This window comes from Labrus bergylta, chromosome 12, assembly GCF_963930695.1.
Source record: "Labrus bergylta chromosome 12, fLabBer1.1, whole genome shotgun sequence".
In the NCBI taxonomy this organism is placed as follows: Eukaryota; Metazoa; Chordata; class Actinopteri; order Labriformes; family Labridae; genus Labrus; species Labrus bergylta.
In genome coordinates, this window is record NC_089206.1 from 19322433 (window position 1) to 19345261 (window position 22829).

General features: G+C 38.5%; 1 protein-coding gene and 1 long non-coding RNA gene across 3 annotated transcripts in view; one reads left to right on the top strand and one right to left on the bottom strand.

Annotated features, from left to right (window-relative positions):
- Positions 1-89: 89 nt before the first annotated feature.
- Positions 90-21078, bottom strand: LOC114920239 (uncharacterized). Its single transcript, XR_003808552.2, has 2 exons — positions 20976-21078; positions 90-284 (listed from the first exon to the last, which is right to left on the bottom strand). It is a non-coding gene; the product is annotated as an uncharacterized lncRNA (long non-coding RNA).
- LOC109982871 (TOX high mobility group box family member 2) overlaps positions 19336-22829 on the top strand; it is a 73517-nt gene continuing 70023 nt past the window's right edge. Inside the window, exon 1 of one of the 2 annotated variants that reach the window (XM_020632310.3) lies at positions 19336-19976. In XM_020632310.3, coding sequence (XP_020487966.1) covers positions 19872-19976 — 105 coding nt within the window. In that variant the 5' untranslated portion in view covers positions 19336-19871. The remainder of the gene's footprint in view (positions 19977-22829) is intronic. The other variant, XM_020632309.3, reaches the window with a different exon arrangement.

The following is a 22829-nucleotide window of genomic DNA, read 5'->3' on the forward strand; positions in this document are numbered from 1 at the left end:
GGGCTGTTGATGTTTGGAAAATTCTCCCATTCAGTTTTTATTTTTATTTAACACAACACACACTAGCAAGGACCACGCCACAACCACAATGTGTTTTAGATATTTAATGATAGATCAAATGATGAGACAGATGAATGTATGTTAAGAAAATGATTATGATGGAAGAGGATGTTGTCAGTTGGCTGTTTCTGGAAGAATGGACTGACTGCAGGGCAGAGGGAGACTCAGGGAGACTTCCGTCTCAAGCGTAATTCTGCCTGAGCTGATCACGGCCCAGACTGTTCCTAGAATAAGACAAACGAGATGAAGGGATGAGGAAGGAGGGTGAATGGATGAGTGAAGGGAGAGTGGGTCGAAGAACTGAAACAAACAGGGTGGAGTGGGGTAGCTCAGTATAAGTAGGCTTGTCAGGTGATAAGGTGTGGCTGTTGTCCTGCTCCCGTACCTAAGTTAATATACTTAATTTATAACTTTTTAGGGAGTGGGGTTTGTTCACTGGAAGTCAATGTGGTGCAGGCCTGAGCTATTCACACCTCATATCAGTGCTAATCTGTTCAGTTTAGACCAAATAACATTCATTCTCTGACATTGTTTCTCTGTGACAAATGGGAAAAACCATGAGGTTGTTTCATTCATACCACATGCGAATACTGTGTGTGGGCGTTTATCTAACAGATGGACATCCTGATCTAAAACATAATCAGGTTATCCAATGAGAAGGACAATCATATCATTGATGGACATGTAATTTGCATAAAAGTACACACTGCTGTGAAACCCCCTTTGCCTGCAACTATCCCTTTTGTGTACTCTATCTACAAATGCAAAGTTCCAAAACCACACGATGACAGGACGACAGGCGTTTAAAAAAAATAGAGAAAATGATTCACATGGGTTGTGAAGACGCAGTTTCCTTCTTTTATGCCATTTGTTTTTCATAAATACGCCTGCTCAGAGCGCCGTTAATACTTTGTGTATCAGTTTGTTCTTGTTTGCCAGACAGTGTTCAGCAGCAGCCTCTGGGGCCTGTCTGCAGTCAAACAGGCTTTCTCCTCTCCTGCACTGTTTTCTGTCAGTTTTAAGTGAAAGAAGACAAGGGTGAGGGATGTCGGCAACAAGCAGCTGCTCAGAGGTGTGCTGTCTGTTGATGCTGGGCTCTCCTGGCAACATGTTTAAGCTGTCACCTTTCCTCTCAATCACAAAATCTTGAGTGTCAAAACACAGAGGCAGAAATTATATTTTAGTTCTTAAACCATGATTTTAACAAATTGCATTTGATGAAAATTATTATGAATGAGACAGAAGTGTCACAATTGATGTCTTACTTAACATAATGCAATGTTTTTAATATTAAAAGCATGATTCAGAATTAAACTGTTAAATAAGAGAAAAAAATTGCTGTGTTATTTTCTGTTTCCTCTGCTTACTCTTTTGTATTATAATGGCAATATTTTCACAATGTTCCCCACCATCTGTGGGAATGTGATACCTTTCTTTAGCTGAGTGAAAGAGAGGGTGGGGGGCTGGGGAGGGGGGAGTGGTGTTCTCTAATCCCAGAATCCCTCACATCGAATCATGCAAATTTGGTGCACTTTGAAGCGATTCCAGCTCCTACCATATGCAGAGTGAAAACAACAATCTATTATGCATGCATTGCACCAAGCTTATGGTAATGTTATTTTCCTGCTATCCCTATAAAGTCAAATTTGCAGATGAACAACATATCTAAAGTTTCTTTTAAATAATATTTGTCTCATTGTGGCTGTGCATTCGTGAATAACAAGCAGAGGTAGCTGTAGAGATCTGTTTGTGTCTCTCTATGGAAGTGATACTTGAGAATATGATGGGTAATACTTTCTTCTAGCAATCGGTGTTTGAGAGGTTGTGTTCTTTGCCGTATTCACTCTGAAAATGTTCTCATGATTTGAGTTCTGCTCCTCAAAGACAACAACACAATCGGAAACTTCCTGAAATACAATACAGTTTGTTTTTCATTGTGTTTGTCACTCCCAAGCACCAAGAAGCTTAGTATTCAGGAAGTCTTTGCCATTTTTTACATCAGTAATAGACCATGTTAAAATAAACTGCTCTATAAATATACCCAAAAAAAGACAGCTAGAAGAATCTATGAAGCCAGAAATCTGCTTCCCACACAAATAAACTTTAATGACCAGGTAGGTGTTTCAAGACAACACTCTTTCAGGCTTTCTCTCTCGCACTTTATTTCACAAGCCAAAAATCTGTCAGTGCGCTTTGTCGCTCCCTGTCTATGGCTGGATTAAGAACACAACATCAATGATATTTCCATTTGTTCAATGGATAATTAGGGCCCACGACATGCCAAGAATCATTTTCTGTCTTGGCTCATCCTAATTTGGGGGAGGATTCATGCAAAGTGTAATTGGCAAGACAAGATGTGACTGGTGTCTCCAGAGCGGATCTGTGCTTTGTTACAACATGAAGTTCTTAATGAAGAGGCAGACGACTTGCTTGATTATGATATTTGTATTTCAAATTCAAATTCATATGTAAAGGCTTACCAAATCTTTGAAAGTAAACTAATTTGAAATCTAAGCCTTTACCTGTCACTGTCTGTCTGTCTGTCTATCTATCTATCTATCTATCTATCTATCTATCTATCTATCTATCTAACTGCATATTCTTGTACTTTCAGGATTGAAGTTGTGTTACTATATACACACTGTTACTGTGTCCCTATCTGAAGAAGAAACTTTACTGAAAGCAACATCAGCAGGTTTGAGTGTGTCTGGGTCAGTGTGGGTGGGTGAAAGAGGCGATGGCATCCTATCAAAAAGACACAAACACAAATATGCAGACAAGCAGACTTTGCGGTGTACCTGTGACAGTACCGTTATGAGAGGTGACAATGTGTCAACTAGTTTCTTGTTGATTATGAAACCTTCTTCACGGCTGAAACATTGTTTTTGCAGTGTAGCATGTGCCTAAACCCTGCAATGCACACATAAGAGTGTATAGGTGTCAAGACTATTGATAAAGATAGTCTAAGTATTTCTACTACTTTTACCTTCACCACATTCATTCTTCCCTTTTTCTTCAAGCTATTTAAGAATGACAAATATCCTTTGTTTCAGCTCTGGCAGTAATTATTCACAGAACATTTAGCTTAGATACAGTTTATACTGTCTGACATTTTCAAACCCCAACCTAAATATGTGTTGTTGTTTTTTTTAAATACATGCTTTATTCCTCCAAATAGAAAAACTAAAGATGTATTCTGCATTAAAAACAGCCTAGTTTTTGCAACTTTGGAATCTCCCTTTAATTTGATTAGAAGGCTCTGGGGATTTGAACTCTGAGGATGCCCAATTTATTTAAATGTTTACGTATTTGGCACCATGAATCATAACACATCATATAGCCTATCACATATAGAGTAGGTTTATTCTTTTATACTCTTAAATAGGCCAAACATCATCCACCAATGATCAAGCACTTGGAAACAGTTGCAACTTCAATAGGAGGGGCAGAAACCTCGAGCGAACAGACTCATTGGTCAACAGCCATCTTCCACTCCGGCATGACATAATATCCCACAGGTTAAATTTGTATACATGTTTGAAGTTTTAACACAATACAGCCCTGTGGCACAAGCATTTATAGTCCATATAAAACACTGACATATTCAGAGACATGCATTACACACAGTAATACTCACACAAGCCATTATGCACAACAAACTCCTAGTACAAGCATGCACCTTGTAAATCCACAGGATTTGGGGAATAAAACTGTTAACCCACTGTTCAGAGCGAGTGTGGCCCGGCAGGAGCAGCTGCATATCATGCAGGATGAGAGTCGGGACGTAGGGTGGCTTTATCACTCAAACTGGCCTCATGGAGCCTGGTGCTCTCTGCCAACCAGACTCCAAGTTATTCTATGCCAGTGAAGCATTGATTTTCCACACTGTTAGCTCACATGATTCCCCCTTTCCTCAGAGGAAAATTGCCAGGATGAAAAAAAGGACTCCCTGTGATCGATTGGACCACTGTGCAACTGAATTCAGGTTACAGGCAGAGGGAGATGAGGAGGGAGAGGGAGCGCAGGGAGAAGGGGGAGAGAGAATGAAGACAGTGCACAGCAGGGCGCTTGCATGTTAGTCTCACTGAGGTAAATATGGACTTGGAAAAACTGGGGCTGAGGAGGAGAAAGGCACAGTTTTAAAGCAGCAGCAGAAAAATAGTGAACAGGTACCTGTTTTAACCCATTTAACATTTACTATCATCAAAAAATAAATCTCAAAACTTTCCCAAAACCTTAAATTGCTCTGTTTATTGGGTGAATATATTTTACTGCAACCAAAGGACATGCTCCTTTGACAAGGTTGCAGAAATCTTAAGATTTCAGTGTACTCAAGTTTTTTGTTCCTAATTGAATTTCCAAACAGTCTTTCATATTGAACTGGCAGCAAATGCCTCGTGAACAAACACAGTAATGTTTCTGTTACCAAAGTGAGTACTCTTCAGATGCTGGTTCAAAAGTCCACAGTTACACTTTTCATTAAGCAAAAGAGCAGTAGATTGTTTCATGTTATGTGAAAACAGAGCATTGGCTTGCCATACAGTATTACATTATAAAAGAGAAAAAACTTGACATCATATCACTTCTGTTAGGCTGTGCCTAAATGTGAATGACAAGAGATTTATTTATTCAGAAGCTAATGTTTGAAACTTAGAAAAATGCCCCCCTGCAAATAAGCCTAGTTGCAAATACCATCTCATCAACAAAGACCAGCACTTATTGCCGCAGGCCAACTCGCAGGCAGTTACAGTGGTGCTATTTAACACCATCGAGACCCACCATTAAACCGGCGCAATTTCTCCTTTAGTGTGTTTGCTCTCTCTCCACTCACTCAAATAAACGCAAAAGGAAAGCAAGTTGCACTCAGTAGGTATTACGATGACACACTATTTGTAAGAATAGTCATATGCAAATTTCAGTGAACGGGAAAACAATTTCCCCTTTGAATGAATTAGAACTCTATTAAAGTCTGTAAATATGACATTGACATTACTGTTATTAATATAATCAGGGATTAAATCATCCCAGGGCTGTCAGCAACTCGGCACTTCATCCAGAGGTGCTGCTTGTCAACAGGCAAGACAGGCAACTGCTTGGGGCCCCTAGGGCTGACAAACTTCAAATCACAGCAGTGGCTCAAAATGTGCAAAGTTTGCAACGACAGTTGGAAACCTCCCCAAAGGAGCCCCATCTGACAGCAGCACTCATAGAAAAGTAAATTATTGAATGTTAAGGAGAAATATTTGAAAAACATAACGTCCACTAGCATTTCATTATGGTGTTTCTTCTTTGACATTGTAATTGTTCTTTATATTTTTTAATTTGAAATTACAGGGTTTTCCATGCTCTTTATTGTTTTATTTTGAAAATTATACTAATGTAGACTTTGAAATTTTCCAAAAAATTTCCTCTTTTTTTTGGTGGTGTCAGATTATTTATAACATAATGGTGAACCTTGGTTGGATGGGCCACAGAGAATTTTTGCCACATCATCAGCCGATTACTTAGCCATTACTATTAATAAATAATGCTCCATCTTCTTCTCAGTCTTTGCTTCTAGTACTTTTAAATTGTAAACATTTTCATTTATTTCAGAGGGTTCTTCTTTATTCAGCCATTCTGAATGGCACTCTCTGCTTCTTATGATTATGTTAGCACTGATGCATATGATCTCATTTTGACATGATGAATGGAAAGGATGGATAGTGGCACAAAAGGTCACACAATAGCTCATAAGTGTGAAAATGGTGGCTGCCTGTGTTTTACCATGGAACATCACATTTATTTATTTATTTATATACTGTACATATACTCAGTAAATTTTCAATTTATAGCTAGCAGTATGGCTCTGGGGATGACAATGTGACAGTTCAACACTCCAGGCTAAAAAAAAAAATGTCAGCAAATAGAAGATGTAGAATATGGATTGTTGTAGAAAACAGACAAATGCAAGTGAACTAACAATTATGAACTATTAACATTAAAGTTTACTTCATAACTTTTGTACTGTTTCTAAACTGTAAATCACCTTGCACTTAAATTTCTATATGTTTTAAAGAGTTTAAGTTGCAAAGTTCAAACGGGCAACATGCTGCTTGTAGCTTCTGTGAAATTTGTGTGCTGCACATTTCTTTTGTTTCATGACTTTTGATATTAAGCTCTCTTTTTTAGTCCAAGGAGAAGATTTGCATGGTGCCACAGCTTTGTCTTTTTTTAAGATAAAAGAAATCGTACACAGGAAATTATAACATATTACATTTTGGGAGTTCTAGTTGATCAAGATATCTCCTTCAAGCACATTAAACAAATTCCAAAGACAGTTATTTATCAAAAATCACAATGCTGAAAGACTAGTTAATGCATCTGTTACCTCCAGGTTGGATTATTGCAATTATCTCTTTCATCAGGCTGCCCTGGGAAGTCTCTGAAGACTCTTCAGCTGGTCCAAAATACTGCAACTCGTGTATTAGCTTCTCTGCAATAGTTCCCTATAAAGATTTAGAATACAATTTACAATCTGTCTTCTCACTTACAAAGCTCTTAAAGGTCAGGCATCATCTTATCTTAAAGAGTTAATAGTGCCATATTACCCGTCTAGAAGATTACACCCCCAGAATACCGGCCTGCTTGTAGTACCTATCATCTCTAAATGTACTATGGGAGGTTGAGCCTTCAACATCAGACCCCTCTTCTTTAGAATGGTCAAGTTCTGAGACGCAGACACCCTCTGTACTTTTAAACGTAGGCTTAAAACTTTTCTTTTTCATAAAGCTTATAGTTAGGGCTGGCTCAGGTATGGACCAGCTCCCAGTTATGCTGCTATAGACCTACACTGCTGAGGGACCCGGCACATTGAGCTCCCGTCTGTCTTTCTCTCCCTCTCTCTATTTATTCACGTCATAATACTGCATGTCATTAAATGTAATTGTTTGTGTACCATTGAAGTTATTATGTTCCTGAGCCCCTTTGTTGTATCGTAGGTTCCTCTGAATCTTTGGTTTGTACAGCCTGCTGCTTTGACTTTGCTAAAAAAATGTTGCTTACTGCTGCACTCATGGTGGATTATTGTTGGGTCTTTGCAAATAGTGTGAGTGTGTGTGTCTGTTCACATACCTTATGCCACCCTATCAAGATGTCAGTGCCACATCTGGGCCAGCCCAGTCAAAAAATCAGGAAACATCTTTTCTGTGCCAATATTCACAAAGGTTTATAAAATAAGATAACTTATTCAATTATGCCAAGACAAAACTTTACTAAATGATTCTTTACATATTTATCTTAACAGGGCAATTCCTTCTTTTTGAGCCAGAATGGCTGATAAGCATTGTCACTTAAATTACATCAATGTAAATATTTTATATTGGCCAAATCAGATCTTGTGGCCACAACGCTCCTATAAATGGAATTTTATCTGTAGCTCAAGACCATTAGTGGCACTGAGTTCTGAGGCAGCCTAGAGGACGGTAATTAAGTCCACTCAGCCGTGACTAAACATTTTTGACATTTTTCCTAGTCCGGAATGAACTGTCAGTGTGCACAGAGAGTAACCATCTTGTCACTATGTGTTTGTTTAAGAATAGCAGAAAGCTGGCTACTGCACTGCCAGTGCAGAGTTTCATATCATAGAAAAAGGAATGAAATGAGTGAAAAACGGAAAATGGTGGTGGCTTAAACCTGTCTGTCTGTCTGTCTGTCTGTAAAGCATGTGTGTGTCTTTGTTACTGTGTCTGAGAGAGAGTGAGAGGAAGAAGACACCAACCGTAACCCATTTCTAATTCTAAATTATTCCATTTCACAACAGTACTGAGCGGAGAGTGAACTAAAATACAGTATGTCTAAAAATGTGAAAAATATTTGGGGCTCACACAATGCAAAGAAAAGTAGGACACATTTGAGTTTGCTTTGCATCACGGTTTGCTGATGGATCAAAGCCGTCAGAATAGCCCAGTTTCTCATGGATGCTTTTGTTCGATTTTTTTTCCCCTGTTTGTTTGGACCTTCAACCAAGGTGTGCATGTGTGTGTGTGTGTGTGTGTGTGTGTGTGTGTGTGTGTGTGTGTGTGTGTGTGTGTGTGTGTGTGTGTGTGTGTGTGTGTGTGTGTGTGTGTGTGTGTATGTGTGTGTGTGTGTGTGTGTAGGCTTTTTCATCAGCAGAAACTAAGGTAGAATTCAGCAAACTTACTGAATATTGTGATACATTTTGCATCTCATTTCAGGGAGGAGAGTACTAATATGTTTCTCCTCTTGTGCGTGCAGATATAATGAGTTACAGTGGTAGCAAAGACAAAACCCAGAGATAACAAGGTGACTTTGAACTTGCCTCCAAAGATATTCCACCGGCATCCTTAAGAAGAAGAAAACAACCAGTGCCTTAATAGCCAATACAAGCATTCCATCAACTTTGGTATGCTTGAGTAAATTGAATACCCCTGCTTTGCCTTTTGTTCTAGAAAATGCATCAAATTGATTGAAAGAAGCAATTACGGTACCAGGGAACCGTATTGATTTTATGAAAGTGTGCAATTACTTTAATTGGAATAACCGTGTCTCGATTAGATGTTCGTAGTAGGCTATGTTAAAAAAAAAATGTCTGCATTATACATAGTTGTTCTGGATTTTGAGCAAATTCTATTTCCAGTGCAGCCCAACCTTTGTGCCTGATTAGCCTGTTCATTTTCCTGTGTAACCATTTTCTCTGGGCAAAATACATTAAATCAGCATAGGTGCAATGGTGATGAAAAAGTAAATGGGAAACAATCTGTGGAAATGATTTTCAACGTCATATGTTTGAATGAGTCTGCTACATAACAAGGGTTAAATGTGCACCAAGCACTCAAATAAGCCCTCTTTAAGCAAATAAAAACTTTTTTATTCTTGAATGTTTTGTTTGCAAGGTCCAATTAAAATCGATCTTCTGTTTCAGAAATACTCAGTTACAACAAGTATTAAAAAGGGGGAAATGAACGGTGAAGTCAAGCCTTAAATCTGGCTGCAGACCATGAGACTTGATATGGAGCAACCAAATGAAAGAGAGAGAGAGAGAGAGAGAGAGAGAGTTAGATAGAGAGAGAGAGAGAGAGAGAGCGAGAGAGAGAGAGAAAAAAAAATTGAGAGACAGAGAGAGCAATACCCCCATAAAAAACATCTCTGCTTTCAGTTCAAATAGGTCCTATCATCTCCATGACAACAGTCGTAATGGTAACATGGAAATATATTAATGTAAAACCATGGCAACGTTCTCCAATTGAATTAAGCAGCACCTGTGCACATTACAGAAGAAGATAAAAGACAAAAGGAGGCAGCTATGCTTGCCAAGCAGCTGTGGCTTTCAGACCTTAAAAACCCATCTACATTTCCTCAACGCATTTGTTTTTCAATGTTTCTGTGCAGCAAATTACCGTAGCATCACATGCTTTTTCTGGGCTTTCTGTCGTATTTGTGCAAACAGATGAGAAAATGGATAATTATGCTCTTTTTTCCTCTGTCATACATAAGCTCGGCTCCTGTGCCAGAGTGCCGTATATAGCCAGATTAAGAGAATATGTGTTTTACCATTAAATCAAATAATGGTGGGGCAACCATTCTGATAGGTAAAAGGGCACGGTGTTTGTGCACAAAGCGGCATGTTAGAAACACAAACTGGGTACATTGTGCTCCCTTTCATTCAAAACACAGGGTGTGTGAGTGAGGGAAAGTGGTTGTGTTGTGCCTTCTTTTCTCTCTGAGCGAGGCTGAAAAGAGAAAACATTATCTACATCACCATGCCATCAAATCTGATGGATTTTATCCCCTCCCCCCCCCCCCCCCCCTCCCTCCCCTCTTTCTTCTCTCTTTCCCTAGCCTCTGTGTTCACTGTTACCAGCAGCTAGCAACGTAGCATTCTTTTACCCTTGGATCGGTGTATTTATTGGTCTGTAGAGAAAGGAAAAAAAGGGTTGAGGCTACTGAGGACGCACAGCCTTAGTGGAATTATTCTTAAAAGGATATTGTTGTTCCCAAAGTGTGTTCAAAAGCATTTTCATCTAACATGTTTTATTCATGCAGACAGTCATGTCCGACACAAACCCGTACAGTACATCGACTTCTGCTCAACTCTGTCGGTCTCTGGGAGAAAATCCTCACCCTGTTGCAAGGTAGCGCAGATAAAAACTCTAATCTCCAACCTCTCTAGGGATCCAGCCAGAAACTATTTTCTCCACTCCACTTTCCATTTTGCAACAATGCCCCTCCTTCCAGGCGGATAGAGGCTGAAACCATCACTAAGTGTGCTTATACATTATAAGGCACTCCGGCCTCCCAACAGACACCTGCTCTGCAATAGGTCAAACTTGCGTAACGTTCTCTTTTAAATCCTCCAGCTGTTAAATGCCAGCACAGGAGGAAGGTGGAGATTAGCAAGAACTCAACAGTGGAACAATATACAGTCTGGACTGGCTCTCTGTCAGACAAAGAAAATATGAGCAGATTTTGCAGAACCCCAGATTTTTTTTTAATCTCACTTGTTATACAATGACTATGTTGCATACTCAGTGGAAAATTGAAATAATTTGTTTGATATTTTACAAGCAGGAGAATGAGCAGTTAGGTCTTTGTAAGACTCTGGCCATGAAACACTCAATCAAACATGTTTTATTTTTTATCTCAGCTGACTGTTGGAAAAAAGATTGATACTATTTTCCATTACCCAGATATAAGAAAATAAAATCTGATGTTAAAGACTTTAAGCTCTGGGCTCTTACTTTTATTGTTACAACACAGTTCTCACCGTGTTCATTTTCAGGTTAAATATTTCACATCCAAAAAAAGAAATAGTAGTAGTATAATAATGATTACATGATTAAAGTTATGCTAATTGTAAAAAAAAAAAGTCATCAACACCTCGTTTTTTTTTTAACAAAATATCATCAACCAATGTTACCAGCATTTTCATTTACTGAGTAATATGAAGAAATACTCCTTAAATTACAAGTACATAACTTTTTTTTATGGTAAAACTTATCTTTTACATTTATTATGTTTAAAAATGTATTGTGACATAACCTCTTCAGTTAAGTTGCTGTTGCCAAATTCAAACAGATTTATACGTCCAAGTGAGCCGTGCTGTAAAAACCATGGCATGCAGTTGTTTCTGGCTTTTACTAGCTAACTATGCTAACATTACTTCTAGTTGTGGTGCTTCATTAAACAAAGAGTCCAGGAGACTTTTTAACATTTTCAGCAGGGATAAGTGACAAGTGAGTAAGGTTTAAAATGGTCTGTATTAATAAACATAATATTGTGCAAAATATCGCTGAAGTGGCTAATGTGAAATCATTCTAAGAAAGCAATTTTTACACTGCATGTCACATTCACCCATTCAGACCACATTCAAACACTGATGACAGAGGCTGCTGTGTAAAGTGTCCATTCGTATTAATTAATTGCCTTCATGCACATTCCCATGCTGCTGACACGGCAGAGGCTCAACTCTTCTGCTGAGCAACAGCTGCCCATAGATAGCTGTCCACCACTATGTGTGAAATGGTTAAGATAAGGACTAACCAGCATATTGACTGAAAGTTACACTTTCATGGAAAGTAAGTTTTGTATGGTTTTCTCAGAAGTTAATTTCCAATTCCTTGAATACAATAAAGAGCAGTAAAAAGCAGTTAATATTACTGAGGTTTGACTGGAGAATTGTGGTTCAGGGGCATCATGGTAGCAACTTCTAAATTACAGGTAGCCATGCTCTAAAGAATACCTTGCTTAATCATCTAATCTATTTACAAAATGAACATGATGCTACAAAAAAATTCAGAACTACATGCCAAAGGAAAATGTGATGGGGTGATAATTCAAGTGAGATTCAGGGTCATGTTCCTTTGAACAATCAGGCTTCTTTTTGCAACCAGTGGAGTTATTTTGATATTTTATTTATGGTTTATTTGTGCAGGACAGATACAATCTAAATAGATGGCGAGCTGTGTCTGATTCCGGTTGTCGTCTTCCTTGGTTCAACTTTCATTTGTGCAAGTTGGATAATGCAACAAGCTGCGCTGAATAGCTTTGCACGTCCTCGCTCAATGCAACAATAATACTGTTAAATAGTTAACAACGTTAGGCTGAGTTGGCTGTGGGGGAATGATTTAACATGCGTCAACATATATTTGCATTCGCCAAGTCAGACAATGAAATTAGGCAATACCCCTTAAACTGGCATGATTCATTATCCAACATGAACTACTGCAAATGAATTACACTTTGTACACGGACCGGACCAGGCAGTTAAACAATAGGACAGACGTGAGAATATCATATCACTATAGGATTTCAAAACAAAACGGCACAGTTTGAGTGCCAGACAGTTTCTTATCATTTAAAAAAAAAGCAAGATAAACCTTAATAATTTGACAAATCTTTTTAACATGGTTTTTAAAATGTAATTATAATAAAGTAGCTTATTGTATTTTATTGTAATTGAGAATCTCAAATGATCCTCAGATACTTCACCTCTGTTCTGTTGTCAAGGGGGATCAAATGAGGAACTAATTAGTTCACCATTAGTTGGTAGATATGGTAAACACCATTTTGCATAGTTACTAAAGAATGAGGAACTAACTACTAACCACTAGTTAATTGGTTAATAGTAGGTAAGTTATCATTCGATTCTATAGAGTAGAGTTAATGATTCATTAGAGAAGGAAGTGATACATCATAATGGGTAGTTACTCAGTACTGATCATTACCTAATCATTAGTTACTTCTTTTGTGTACTCTATAGTAAATTGATACAACATACATCATGAGTAGTTACTCAGAACCTTATTTACTCACTTACATAGGAACTGCATGTATGGACAAAACAGAAAGTGAAGAGGGCTTTTACAGAAATGTATCACATACAGATCTGCCTAAAGAGTGGATTTCAACCTTAGCAAAGGTTGCCAAAGTTAACAGCACCTGAAAAAGTGGTCATACATTTAAGAATGTTGACTTTTGACCATATAAACTCCAAAATGTGCATTCGCTTCTAAATTAAATGCATTTAATGGTTGTTATGCTGTGGGATCGCATTACAAAGATGCCTGAATTTAGATGAGCCTCATTTATCTCTTTTCCTTTTTTCCCCTCTTGGTAAAAACATTTATAATTTGAGCTTCTCAAAAAGAATCCTAATTGCTCATCTGAAAGGGACCGTGATTGGATGCTTGAATTTCTTTATATAGGAATGACTCACAATGTCTTCGCTTGAATGACAAACAATTTTCTCTGGCAAATGATGCCACATGTCTTGTTGAGTGGAAATAAGAATACGTCCTGTTTTCCTACATGGGCACAAAACAATCATATGCAGGAGATACTTTTTTTGTCCAAAATGGTTAATACCAACAACTGAAAACCAACACAACACTTTCTGTCTGTTTTTTTTTAATATATAACGCTCAGAAGTAGAAAACTTTAACTCACTTGACATTATCACCATGTGCAAATATTGGCCATTTTAATGACACTGAGCTCGGCTGCTTCAGAATGCAATACATTCTTCTTCAAATGAGAGCTGAAATGCTATAGGCAATTAGAAGAGTCTCTAGAATTTCCTTGAAATGAAGTGCTAAATGAAACGTGGTCAGACTGACAAGTACTCTCTCTTTTCACTGAGCTTCTCTGTCTTCCTGCAGCCCTTGCATGCAGAGGGGAAAGGTATACATGTGTCTTTTTTTACCAAATCAAGAGTCAATGCATGTGAGCCCTGTGGTGATTTCTTTTAATTAAGCTTCAGGGTGATTTTCAAGGTGGATGACACAATGAGGACATGATGTCAGTCAAATAATATTCATGCTCAGATTAATACTGTACTTTATCTGACTTCTGTTAGGGAGTCTGCATTTCCATGTATGGAAAGAATCAAGAAAAAAACAGAGACATCTTTGAGTGGTTAGGATTTACAGGTTTAAAGGCCTGCAGCAGTATGTGGGAGCCGACCTCCTGGGAGACCAGGGCATGACCTCCTTGTCTACAGAGCTGCATTAAGGACACTATAGAATCACTAAATTAATATTAAGGAGTGTTCCAATAAAGTCACCATACTGTTTCACTGTGTTTAAGAAGTTAAAATGACAAATGTAAAATGATGACTCATCCCTTTGTCTTCCACTAAATTCATTATTCCTTGAATTCATTATCTTAACTGATGTTTGTGTTCCTGCACTATATTGTTGACACACTCAGGACAGTGAGGACACACAGCTGGTTCCCATGCCTCGCTGGAACAAGAGGGTCAGTGTGACCTGGCACAGAGGTCAAAGGTCAGCAAGTTGAGTGGGAAATAATGCACCTGAGTTTTCTTCAGGTATGATTCAAAACATTTGTTATGGGAAGTCCTGATATGTCTCGAGAGTTGTTTTTAAATCCACATCCCAAAATAGATGATGCAGACTTATTTTATTAGCAGCAATACTTATTAATAACTATCAGAGGACAGCAGCTCCACTGATGATACTCACTTTCTTAATATGGATTTTATAAAAATTGAAGATCTTTGACATGTATGTCTTGGCAGTAAAATGAGATTAGCTCTGTACTGTGTTTAAAGTACAGCTCATTACTTCAAGGCATTTATATGAACTTTAGACAAGTAGTGAGGCTCATAAAAATGAGTCAAAGGGACACACTTTTTGACTTAAAACTAAAAATGCTAGTCATTTGTTTTATTTTGAAGATCTGATACACATACCTAATATTCAGCTAAATAAAAAGTATTTGCAGTGTATTTTTGTTATCAAATGAATGAAGATGCTATATGTAATGTGTTATTCAATCAGTTAAAGGGATACTTCACCCATTTGCATCAAGCTTTATATCATTAGAAACCTGATTGTATTTTTGAATGGTCGTGCATCCTGCCCTCATTTTCCCCTGAGATGGGAAATCTTTGTATTTCTAAGTCTGAAAAGAAGCTTCCAGTGACGCAAAATGACGATTTCTGCATCACTGGAAGCTGTTGCGGTTAGCGGGGGGAAACTACAACGCTAGTTCCTCATATTTTCAACCACTGAAGCTACAGACCAATCACAGATCAGTGGGTGGGAACTCACTCCCAGAATTTAAACTTAACGTCCGCCATATTGCTTGGAAGCTATGCTAACAGGCTCATTGGAGAAAGCTGATAATGGCGAAAAAATATAAATATAGCGGCGAGACGGCATGCCGGTCTCGTGTTTTGGCTGCTGCAGCCGCTTGCGCCGCCGTGACACATGACCGGCCTGTCGGCAGCAACCGTCTCGCGGCTATATTGCGGCGGTGAGGACGAGGAGCCGGGGTCGGCTCAAGCTGGGGCGGACTGGTAGTGTCGGTGCTCTCACTGTTTGCCTATGGAGTCAGACATAGAGTCTGTTTTCTGCCAGGAATTTCCAAGATCAATTCTGGAAGAAATCTCTGAATCAGTTGAGGAAACGGCCTCACGTGTTGAAGTAAACATGTCTGTAAATGTTTTTATTACTACATTTCTACTGCTATATTGTATATTTTGGAGAAACTGTAACGATCGAATTTCCCTCTGGGATTAATAAAGTATTTCTGATTCTGAACTAGATAAACTTAGTGGGAGTGGCCTGCGGTGCTGTGCATTCTGGGATTTGGTGTCTTTCATCAACATGAGCCAAAAAGACACTTTCTGCCTTTTCTCGGCCAAGAAGGCACCAACTTCAAAATGTATTTCACATTTCTAATACATATATGAACCAATGTCAATACAGATTCATGTTTCAACGGATGAAGTATCACTTTTAGTTTGTATGCATTATGAGATTTTAGAATGTACTGAGAGCGAGCGACATAAACAGCATTAATTGTATCATCTGTATGTACGTATTCCTTCCAGTAGCAAGCTTCCTTTATGTGTTACACTATATGTGTACGGATCAAAATGTGCAAAAAAATGCTGGATGAAAGGACAAATGTGGATGTGTCATGTAAATCAGAAAAAAAAGACTTGAGTTTCTGTGTATGACTATGATGAGTTAGGACAAAGTAGTTTAAGCGCTGTTATTTTAATCCACAGCCAACATATCCTACAACATAATTCAGTGCCTATTTTACTTTTTAATCCTTTTTAATCCTTAAAAAAAAACATTCAATCCTGCAGGGCAATTAACTCAGCTTCTTTTAACTTGAAATACCATCCATTTTTTTATTTGAAAAATGCTCTGAATATATAAATATAAGCAAAGTATGTTAACTTAAAAGAATTCTGACAAAACCATATTTAAGTTTTAAATGAGTGGCTGTTCACAGAGTTTATAATACCCGAGCTCCAATAGCTGGTGATCAGAGGCTCAAAATCAGAAAAAATAAATAAGTTCCCTAGTTATCCCAAGTTCCTCATAAGGGAAAAAACTTTTCTATTGAATTTGTGTCACAGCCTACATTTTCACCCAAAGAGCTATCTAGAGTTAGACTTAGGTAATATCCATTTGAGAGCAAGCTGACTTAGAATTGTCAATATTTAACAGTTATTACAGTACGCATAGAGGCTTACAGAAAATTACACTTAAAGGCTTTATATGCGATTTTTCACACTTTCATATTATAAAATATAATTCATACACAAGTATATCCTCTGAAAATAACTCTGTGAGTCATGACTGTCTACAATGGGTGAAACACCCGAGTCCCACTGTCTGTGATGCTTTCCGAGTTTTCCGAGTCCTATCTTCAGTTTGTTTACATCGTTGGGACAGCCGGCTGACTCCTCCCCTCACGTATAAAAGTTGTTTAATTGAGGGACTAGAGAAAAGAAGAATAACATACTGTACTCACTGCTTAACTGTGTTTCTAGATCACGCTCATTTCAGGTAAATTTACGTTTAGTGTGAAGATACGAGCATAATAAAGATAGCTAACATTAGCATGCTAACACAACAATGCACTGTGAGTTGTTTTGGTTTCATGCTGGTGCTCAAGGGCGACACCTACTGGATCAAAAAATCTCATGAAAAGCCTTTAACTCAATTCTGTGTTACAGAGTCATTTTTTGAAGTTTTGAAACAACTAAATGATGCATTCTTTTTTACTCAATGAAGAAGATACATTCAAGCACTGTTCACTGCTTTCACTATCTTCAGTATGGAAAATTTGACAAAAAAAAATAACCCCCAATGTTAAATAATAGATAGAATTTTTGATTTTGCATGCAACGATCATGTATTTTTTTTGTTGGACCACAGTAATGTTATGCACAGTTGGTTATGCTTGTAACATTATGAAACAAAAACTTTCCAAATAATTTACACAGCCATTGCATTCTGCACAGCTTGTTCAGTTTTATTGAATAAACTTCAGTGGCAAATATCAGAGTTTTAAAAACCTTCAAGTCGCTATTCATAAAAGTAATAACAATTTTTTAAGTCAACATTCAGTGACATCACATAATGAAAGCTTTCTTTGCTGCTTGCTGCTATAACTTTATGTACATTTGGGAAAGACTTTTGCATTTGCATTTTGAAATGTATCCATCCAAAGTCACAGAAATATCACTCAACGATTGTGTTTTTTAAATGATTTCGGGTTTAGACTTGCACACCCCTCAGCACTTCTTTTGTTCTCCCACACTTTCCTCAAATCAGCGATCATGTCTGCAGGACCAAACCGACAGCAAAATTATCTTATCTACCTTTCATCTTCCAAATGTTTTCATCTGCATCACATTTTATTTGAGATTAAAGTAGGCCTGTGTCTTTGTGCAGCTCTAATTGCCATAGAGCTTCAGTAATTAAAGGACAATAAAGCCTTAGTAGTAATTAGTTTCTCTTGTTTGGTTGCTAGCCCATCAATTGTGCTTCAATAATACTGATCATTAGCATGCGCCTAGGCAGTGAGGGATGCTGGGAAAGGAGCCCTGCACACACAGCACTCCACATTCCATTCCCATGAAGCCATGGCACCAAGCCATGCGGTTAACCCTGAGTGTGCTGGGCTGCAGAGAGTGGCAGGCTGTGCCTACCAGCGAAGGCCCACACAGTGAAATAAAGAGGTCACACTGTAACATAATAGAGCTGCCGGAATAATGACCAGCTTTTTACAAATTTCAGAAGGGTTGGGAACATAAAAGCTGCAACAGTGGGCAGATGCGGCTGTCATGGTTTGTGTAAAAGCAATTGTACCCTTCTCAGTGTTACATGTTGGTTTATGCACATCCAGGTTCAGCTAATGAAAGCCTGTCTAAGGAGGGATAATATGGATATCACAGTTGTATCACTGTTTTTAATAAAAGAAACACATGAAATTAGTTTCCTTTGAACAGAAGAGCATCAGGAGAGTAATATCTCTCTGTGCAGCCATGGTGCATGGACTGTGCCGTAAACTGTGGCATAGTAATAACGCCAGGCAGCAGAAAATGTGCTCTGTTCTGTACTTTGCCTTGACATGATTGAAAGACAATGGTCCCATGGATAGGCCATTTCAACATCAAATGTGCATGCACATCACAGGGCAAGGGTGTGCTATCCATCACATTCAGTGAGCTGTCAGAGGCAGCTCTCACAGCCGCACGGTTTCTCTGCACACACATTTGCAACTTCATGGCAATACAAGATTAAACCTCCTTGTGCATGTTCCATCCTGAGCAGACTATATTTTACACACTTTTTCAAGTGCTCACAGTTAGAAGTGTGGTTCTCTAGACACTTAAGAGTATGTGGTTACTTTTTGCTTCATTTTTACAGTCTTTTGGCTTTATTTCCCCACACTGTTTTTTTTTTTTACTTTAAAGCAAACTTAAAATGCAAATTGCATTTTATAGAAAAAAGTAAAATAAAAACTTAAATATATAAGGCTGATAGTATTTTACAAAGTTTTTTCCTAAGCTTCAAGGAGGGACATATTATGGCATTTAACTTTATTGGTCGTATATTATAAAAGTGGCAAAAGTTATAAAATAAAGAGGTAAACGTTATTAAAAGTGAATACTCAAGAGGGTATCCATGTGAATTTTGCTCACTGCTTTGGTTGTATAGTGTGAAAGATTTTGTGAAACCAGCTAATAAACGGCATCTAAAACATTAGTTTTCAATCTATTTATTTTTTTAGCATGTAAAATAAAAAAATAAAAACATTTTTAAGGTGGCACTACAGAGACCCTACAACCTTCTCCTATCCGCCTTGGCACAATAACCCAAATGGAAGCCTTTATGAAGCGCTGATGGAAAGAGAGCGCACTGTATAATGCACAGCCGTGCACACTACTACATTTCCAGCTAATCAGAAGCGCGCAGTTGCAGAAAGGAGAGCGGTTGCCAAGGCAGCCACCAATCTCCCCTCCCCCTTCTCCCTCCGTTCCTCTTTCCCGTTTATTATCGGCAGAGGTCGCATGGCAGAGGGAAGTCCAACCACTTCTGTACTGGAACCAATGCAAGAATATGCACCTCCATAACAAAGCCTGTAAGGAGTGCTGAGAACGGTGGGGAAACACAGGCTGCACATTTATGGGCAGTTATTCAACCGGTAAATATACTTTAGATAGAGGATGTAAGTTGGAGGTTTGCTTTTATTTGTTCCGGAACAACGGGATAGTTTTGAGAACACGCGTGTCTCCATGAAATTTGTCCTCTCCGTTTAGAGTAAGTGTTTGGCATCCGAAGGAGGACTGCGCATCATCAGAGTTGGTGCCGAAGTTCGGACGCAAACGGATGTGAGGGAAGAGAGCACCGAGTCAAACTCCACCACTTGTTTTTTTTTTACTCTCTCCAGCTTCGGCGTGTATTGTGTTTGCTGAGACAATAGTGAGTCAAAGACGCTGAAACTGATTTCATGCCTTCAGTCTCGCACAACCTGAGATGGACGTGAGATTTTATCCTGCGCCCCCGGCTAATGTGGGTTCATGCTCTCTACCGACCGACCCAAGTTGCCTGAGCTCCTTGGACTATTACCACTCGAACAAGGTAAAAAAATAAAAATAAAAAGAAGTGTGTCCTCGTACACTGAAATGCTTTATGGCTCACCTGTCTCTATTAGAGCCTGCAACGTTTACGCAAAGCTTTGGATGTTTTTATCCACGCGCGCTCTCTTGCCCCAAACACACAGCTGCACTGTCCAAAAGAAAAAATGTCAAGTGTCAGCAAGTAAAGTGACCTGAGCTGCTTTTAATTTAGTCTGGAACGGGACGCAGAATTTGTATTCACTGTAAGCTTAAACCTGCAATCTTTCTATTTTCATGTTAAATGAAAACGTTTAGTCCAACTTTTTTTTCTCCTCTAACCAACATGCTTATTATGTTATTTCCCCGGTGAGCCTGTGCAGTTGTGTTTTGCACAAAGCTGGCATTAAGAGTCCCACCCGATGTGGAATACCAGGGGCTGTATAGAATCCATACTGCCCCACTCTGCTCTCTGCTCCAACATTATCCTCCCTCTCAATGATTTCTCATACCCTATGCTTTTCCGCTGGGAGTTCAGCGATTAAATGGATGTGTGCCAGTAATGTACTGTTAATTACTTTGTAAGGAGAACCACAAAGTCTGCGTGGTACAACTGATCACTCTTTTCTCTCAGTTGTGACATCCTGGAGCTTTTTGGCTTGTGACCTGATCTGACTCTATTGCAAGTGTGCAGGTGGCATTTAAAACAACAATATGAATAAATTGAAGTTTGACATTTTCCTCGAAATAACTTTCATCTACTGAAAAACATGCCATGTTTGGTAATCCTGTTATAAAAAGGGACTGGGAAACACACAAATCTCAAGATGTATTATATTGAAAACCTGCCACGGATTAAATACCCTCAAAGTAAGATAAAATCACAGCAAAATTACTGAGTGACAAAAACACAAAAGGTATACTATAAAACATTCGTAGAAACAACATTAAACAGATATTAAGCAGGTTCTACCAGCACTTCAGCCATCTGTGATGACAGAATCAGACTGTTGTGTTCACTTACCATGCTTGTGGTGTCACAAATCAACAGGCTCTGTATGTTGACCTGCTGTAGATGAAGATGTTTTGAGATAAAGACAGGTTGGAGTTTAATGCTTCTCTATCATATCATTTTGGCAATGGTTTGACAATGAGGGGAATTATGTTTGTGGGACGATTCTCTTTCGATGTGTGGGCAATGGAAAATCTCTGTAACACAGCGGAACATTCCAGTGATAAAACAGAAAACATATCTCACAGTTTGAAAAATAAAATGCTATGGTAACAAAACATTTTGCTCAGGTGAAAGTGTGTTCAAGTAGGAAAGACAGCATATCCAATTTATTTGGATCACAGATGGAATAAGGTCTACATAAAACATTTAATGATGAGGCCTGTTTACACCTGTGACACTCAAATGGGCTCATATAACCAGCTCCTCCGCAAAGGCTACCTTTTTATAGGTCAAAGGAATTAGGATCATCCTCCAATGCAGATAATCCCAAGAATATGCTGATATCCACACAGTGCATGAATCCTACAAACAAAGCCACCAGATTTGAAAGAAAAACAGTGCTTTCATAAAAGAGATTTTTTATTTACAATTTTGCTCTCATCACGTGAGTTATACTAACAACCTTAAGTGGCAATGCTAATGAAAGCCTGGAGCAGCAGGGATCATTGGGTGTCCTGTTAACACGGCGCATCAGGTTCAATTCCCCTCCTGAAACTTGTGTCACACTGGCTGTTAAATAGACATCTGATTTGTTATGTGGGCGCTGTATCTACGGATCACATCTGCCTGTTTATAATCACACCTGGCACACCGGTTGGTATATTTCTAATTTGGCCCAGCAGTTTTTTTGGTGTATTCATTTGCTCTTGATCAGCTTGAGAACTTATTTTGGGATATAATTAATCAAAAACGGACTAAATGGTGGAAACTTACCACCATTACATACAGGGCCGTGGCTTAGTTGGTAGAGTCGGTTGTCTCTCAACAGAAGGTCCAGGTTTGATCCCCAGCTGCATGCAGATGTGCGAGACACTAACCCCATGTTGCGCCTCCTGACGGCGGCGTGTGAATGGGATTAGTTACTTTTAATGGTCTCTTTACATAGCAATCTCTGCCATCACTGTGTGAATGAGTTGGTGGGATTTGAGTAGTCAGAAGACTAGAAAATCAATATTAATATCAATATATCTTTTTTCAAATAAGTCTAAGCCTCGGTAAACATCTTATCTCTGCTAAGTTTACAGTGTTAATTTGAGTTACACACAAGCGTAATTGGATATAATGAGCATGTGCTAGTGCTTTAGCTTCACAGTCTGTTTATTTGCAAACTTGTCTTGTGTGAACCGACTCACTGTGGATGCTGTCTGTGGACACAAGCCTAGTTGAAGTAATTAGCAACTTTATGTGACTTCTTGCAGGGAACATGGGCTGCTTTGATGCTTGCAGTCTTTGTTACGCTGCTCATTTGGAGCGACAGCTTGTTTTCTTCATTGTGCATGCATGCAACTCGATGTCTAACTTTTGTTTTACCATATTCTTTTTGCAGCTCATTCATGTGATCACAAGTTTATGCATGGATTTTATAAGTCACTTGAATGTTTTAAAAGGTGAAACTGTGAGTCTTTCTCAAGTAATTGTGGACAATATTTGTCATGGGTTGCTTCTTAAAGCTAAATCTCTCTGCCAGCAACATTTCTTCATGCTAAGACTGAATTTACTGCAAATTTCAGTGCTGCAAAACGGAAAAAAGATGAATGTAAAGAAAGAGATGCATAAAATGAGCAGAGAAGGTACTTCAAGTACAGACTGAGAGGATTCAGACAGATCCATAAATAACCCTGAAGATGTCTACTTCAATACTTT